Source organism: Antrostomus carolinensis, unplaced genomic scaffold, assembly GCF_000700745.2.
Source record: "Antrostomus carolinensis isolate BGI_N321 unplaced genomic scaffold, ASM70074v2 scaffold50836, whole genome shotgun sequence".
NCBI classification, from domain to species: domain Eukaryota; kingdom Metazoa; phylum Chordata; class Aves; order Caprimulgiformes; family Caprimulgidae; genus Antrostomus; species Antrostomus carolinensis.
Genome location: NW_010323505.1, coordinates 2,996 through 8,388, shown reverse-complemented (window position 1 = coordinate 8,388; position 5,393 = coordinate 2,996). Strand labels below are relative to the sequence as shown.

At 46.8% G+C, this 5,393-nt stretch overlaps 1 protein-coding gene across 1 annotated transcript; it reads left to right on the top strand.

Moving 5' to 3' along the window:
- The first annotated feature begins 824 nt into the window (after positions 1-824).
- Positions 825-1,787, top strand: SLC35D3 (solute carrier family 35 member D3). The gene has a single exon (XM_010170593.2). It carries the CDS (start codon positions 825-827, stop codon positions 1,785-1,787), a length of 963 nt encoding a protein of 320 aa, XP_010168895.2.
- The last annotated feature ends 3,606 nt before the right edge of the window (positions 1,788-5,393 follow it).

Genomic DNA, 5,393 nt, shown 5'->3' with positions numbered 1-5,393 from the left:
GGTGCAGCCTTACGGGGCTCCGTGCAACCCGAAGGATACAGGGGCTTCCTTAGGGGGTCGGTGCAGCCCTGTGGGGTCGGTGTAAACCTACAGGAGTAGGTGCAACCTTATTGTGACCCTGTTAGGGAAGGTGCAACCCTATAGAGGGAGGTGTGGTCTTATGGGGGTGGGTGCCACCTTGCAGGGGTAGATGCAATCTTCTGGGAACAAGTGCAACTCCACAGGGGCAAATGCAGCCCTCCTGGGGTAAACGCAATCATACAGGGGTAGGTGCAAGCTTTGGGGTCAGCTGCAACCCTATGGGGCCAGGGGCCCTACCTGTGTTGATTTCCAGCCAAGGTGTAGGTGGGGTGGGAGACAAAGCCGGCTCTGTGTGTCCCAGCTACACTCCTGAGTTGGGGGCTGCCCTAGGGAACAGAGCACAGACACATGGTACTTCGTCTGCAAAGAAGCCTGGCTGGGGGCTCAGGGAGGCTCTCGCTTTGAGGGCCACACACAGGTTGGCCTTGCCGGGGGCAGCAGGAGGGCAGAAGGAGGGCAGGGGGCTGGAGGGCAGGCATCTGGGCCAGTTGGAGCTGACATGTGCCCGCACTGGCAAGAGTATGCCCAGCGTTGCTGTGGGTATGTGCGATTTCAGCTGCAGATCTTCCGTAGTGTCTTCACAAAAGGGAGAACACAATCTGATTTTGGCTGCGGGATTTAGGGGGAGAGTGGGTGACATTGACTAGGTTTGCAGCACACACACACACACACACACACACACACACGCACACACACACAGATGTATCTGTTGGGAGGTAAGTGTGTCCAGCCTTGGGAAAAGCATGGCAAATCTTAGGAGTTATGGCAAGGGCACTGGTGCCTATTTCCTCAATGTCCACCCAGCCCAAGACGGTGCTCTCTTTCTGTCTCACATACAAGAACCATGCCTGTTTCTTTCTGTGACTCTCCCAACAGGAGCTGGTGACCTGACCGGGGATGCCATGGGCTATGTGACAGGCGTGCTGGCCGTGCTGATACATGCTGCCTACCTGGTGCTCATTCAGAAGACCAGTGTAGACAGTGAGTACGGACCCCTGACAGCTCAGTATGCCATCGCTGTTTCGGCCACCCCTTTTCTCATCATCTGCTCCTTTGCCAGCATGGATTCCATTAACGTCTGGTCATTCCCGGGGTGGAAGGACCCTGCCATGGTATGCATCTTTATCGCTTGCATCCTGATTAGCTGTGCCATGAACTTTACCACCCTTCACTGCACTTACATTAACTCGGCTGTGACCACCAGCTTTGTTGGGGTGGTGAAGAGCATAGCAACCATCACGGTGGGCATGGTGGCATTCAATGATGTGGAGCCCACGAAGTTATTTATAGCCGGTGTTGTGGTCAACACCTTGGGGTCTGTAATTTACTGCGTGGCCAAGTACATTGAGACCAGACGGCAGAGCAATTATGAGGACCTGGAGAAAGAAACTAGAGAAGAAGAGGGGAAAAGGCAGGCTGGGGACCAAGCACTGTTTGCCATGGAGGCGATTTCCCAGGAGAAGAGGGCTGAGGAAACAGCAGTGGAAGGAGCAGCCGCAGGGGACAGCCAGAGCGGAGAGGAAGAGAAGGACGGCAGTGAGAAACCTGCTGAGGGACTGACGGTCCAGGGAAAAGCCACTGGCACCCAAGGAGTGAACAGAAGCTCTCTGAAGGATGCCTATCTTGGAGTATGGAGGTTGGTGAGGGGTGCTAACTATATAAAGAAGGATTATTTGATAGAAAATGAAGAACTGCCAAACCCTTAAAAAGCAGGTTTGAAAACCTATTGCTTGAGGACAGACACCTGGTTCTCTGTATAGGGGGAGAGGCAGAGCATACATTTCCACATCAAGGCTGACAAATCCAGATCATGTAGGATGACTTTACCTCATTGTCAAAAAGCAAAAGGTCAGAGTTTGCTCGTGCTTTGGACTTGCTTTCAGCTGCTTTCAGTACATCAGTTTAGACTCACCACAGCCAAAGGTGCTGAGTCCTCTGCTGTGGATACAGAGAGAGTTGGGTAACGGCAAGTCACGGGTGCTTGTCCAGCAGCCTGGGCCACAGGGGACACCAGTACCATTCAGTTAGTCGGCAGTGACACTGACAATAGCAGTGGCCTGCAGCTTAGCTTGTGTCTGGAGCCTTGTGATTTTAACACCATATGGAGGCTCTTTCGATGTGTTTCTGTATCTGTATCCATCCAATTATAGGCACTCGATAAAAATATATTCCTGCAATATATAAGCTCCTATTCACTGTACTTTTCTGTGCTCCTCTGTGTCAATACAATTGCGACAGAGCCGGAGGCTGCGCCACTTGAATTATATTGGTGTAAAATCACCCTCTTAACTGAAGAACTGAAACTCTCCCTGATTCTGTGTCCAGGCTGGGCCTCAGACCTGGTTTACATTGGGTGGTTTGTGTCTTTAGTAGAAATACTTCTGTCTTGCCGTGGTGTATATGAGAGCAGAAGCAGATACGAACTTTTGAGAAGCTGTGGTCAGCAAAAGAAGGATGTTCTTCTGTGAGCTTTAACTACATGTAGTGTTGAGAATATTAGTTTGACCCAAATAAAAAGGATTGGAAATGTTGGGCTGTATTGATTGATTTGGGAGGGCTATAAAAAAACAGGGAGTCAGTGTGTGCTTTGTGCTATCCCCTCCTTGTACCCTAAGTCAGGTGAATCAGGGACACACCTAGGTGTCCTCTCCTCCCTCTCTCAGAAGTACAGCTGATAGGAGAACTGGGGGTGCCACCTCTGCTGGGGTTCCCGGGAGTGCTTTTGCAGGACAGGTTTGCTGTATCCTGGCAGCCTGTAGGGACGTGGCTTTGTGCAGATCAGCCCTTGCCATCCCTGTGCTGTGGTGCCTGGTGGAAGGAAGCACAGGCAGGCAGGTGGGAGCTGCAGCGTTCTCCGGCAGATCGTGCTCCAGGTGCTTGCGGGCCTGGGTGCTCGGTGCGCCAGCACCAAGATGTCCGTGGTTTTGGTGGAAACTGCTCCCCTGTGCCCAGGCTGTCATTTAACAGGGAAGACTGGGGAAACAAGCATTTGAGTATTTCTTAGCCCTTGGGGGAGGTGGAAGTCCTTGGGTCAAACCTTTGCTCAGAACCAGGCAGAGAAGAGATTTGACTCCGAGTCTTCCTCACCTTGGAAGGGTGCCCCAACCACTGGATCATCCTGACCGCAGGCTGAAACGAGTTGTTATCATTGCCTGAAAAAATGAACCACGTTTGCTGTTGTTGTTATTATTGTTATTATTATTTATTAAGCCACTGAACTGAAAATCAGTTATTCCCACAGCCCTAATTAATCAGTGCCTAGCCTAATGCCTTCTCAAGCCAAGCAGGCAGCATCAGCCTCATGGGGCGTTCAGTACTGAAATCCGAAATGAGCAATTTACCCAGCAGGGAATATTTGCAAAACTGATGTCTGGGGAAGTTTTAGATTCTTGTCCATAAATGCAGGCAGGAACATCAGATGTGCCAGTATGTTTTTTGAGGGACTGCAGAAGTTGGGTGACCTGGCATCACCCATGAATTTTGAAAGAGATGGCTATAAAGACATTCAGGCTAAAATTCAGACTGCAGAGCTGGGGGACTGGGCGTGGAGATCGGTGCATCACCTGTTACATATAGCTTGTGTTTAAGACCTGAGAGATACTGGCCGTGTGCCAAAACACGTTTACTTTCTGTTCAAGCTCCATATGGCATCTTTTTCAATAAAAGCACTATTTATTGTTTACAGCCTAATATAATGGGGTTTTTGTTATTTTTTCAAATGCATCCTAGACTAAAAAAGTTTGTGCCTATGACTTACAGTTGCTGTATTACTGAACTCATTATGATATCCAACTGCATTATGATCATACAGGTGGCTGAAGAGAAACCCACATTTCTGATCTCTCCTCACTGTGCTCCGTGTTTTCTGTCCACAAGAAATGTGGATCTTTTTACCACCTGGATGCCAGTCTTAAATCCTGTAGCGTACCCCCTGTGTTTGGCACGTGCTGTAGAAAGCTCTCCCCCTGGACTCTTGTTGCCAGACTTTTTCCTGGGGGAGTTCAATGTTTTGCCGCTTACCATTGTGGAAGTATTAGTAGAAACTTGCAGAAACTTGAACAGTTTTGACTGTTAAAAAAAGCTGCTGTTACAATGTTGTATATTTGCATGTATAGTCAAAATGTGATTATATTGTATTCTGTTTATACCTGTAAATTCCCTAAATTAAGATAGGAATTTGGCAAATGCAATCCACTTTTTCAGTAACAGAGACTGTTGCACAATAAAATAAAAATACTGCCTCGTGCTGAGGTATTTTAATAGCATCAGCTGAAGACTGCAGAACGAGATGTGGGAATAAAATTGCACTGCTTTCCAAAAGCCTTCTGGTTTTCTTATTGTTGCTGCTCCGGGGTGCTCATTTTTGGCTCATTTATAGTTATTCTTGTGCCTTTATACTGTCCAAGTTTCCTCAACATGTGATCGCACACTATAAAAACTGTCATGGACAGAGGGACTGAGGACAGACTAAGGAACACAAGAATCTGAAGTGGCCGAGTCTTGTGCCTATCTTGAAGTTTCTGTGGTTCTCCGCAGTGATTTCTTTGGTTATGTATTTAAGATGATTTAGTGTCACTAGTGTAACTGCTGTAACTTTAGAATACATAAAAATAAGATGATGCTCATTAGCTATATTATAAAATCATTGTGTTATTAAAGGGCTTAATTTTTGTTTTATTTTACAATGTAACCTATTTGTGTTACTGGCTATGTCACACGGCAACCCTAGGAGACGACTTAAGCATTCATTTTTACCTGTTTGTTTCAGGTGAAAGCTATGTAATGTCCCTGTGGCTGAAACTGGATTGTGCCAGACCTTGGGGCTGGTGATTATTGCAGAGTTCATCTGAGAGCTCCACACAAATGTGCCTGCAGGACAGTTTAGAGAAAGAAACTGTCCTTGTTCCAGGATAATGAATGAACCTGATGCACAATGACTGCTTTGAGAATAAACGTAAATTTCAGTGTCAACACATTTCATCGAGTAACACCTGCTCTAGAACTACTATATATATATATATATGCATGCACATGCACATGCACATGCACATGCATGCACACAAATACACATGCAATGGGAAGACAAAAGCCAGACTGGCTATCTTTTCTAAAAATATATTATTTTCTCAAATAAATTACAAGAGAGGCCAGATTATTTGGAGGCAGGGACAGTTCAAATTTCTAAGGATAAGTAAAAAGTTTGCATATATCACCGACAAATTAATCCTGCATTTACCATCACTTCCAGGAGGAAAATGAACAGCAATCTACAAAAAAACAGGTGAGAGTGAAAGAAATTTCACAGTTTATTC

What these genes read in the sequence shown, in the direction of transcription:
- SLC35D3 (XM_010170593.2), top strand. Translation starts at nt 825, where the DNA reads ATGGCAAATCTTAGGAGTTATGGCAAGGGCACTGGTGCCTATTTCCTC.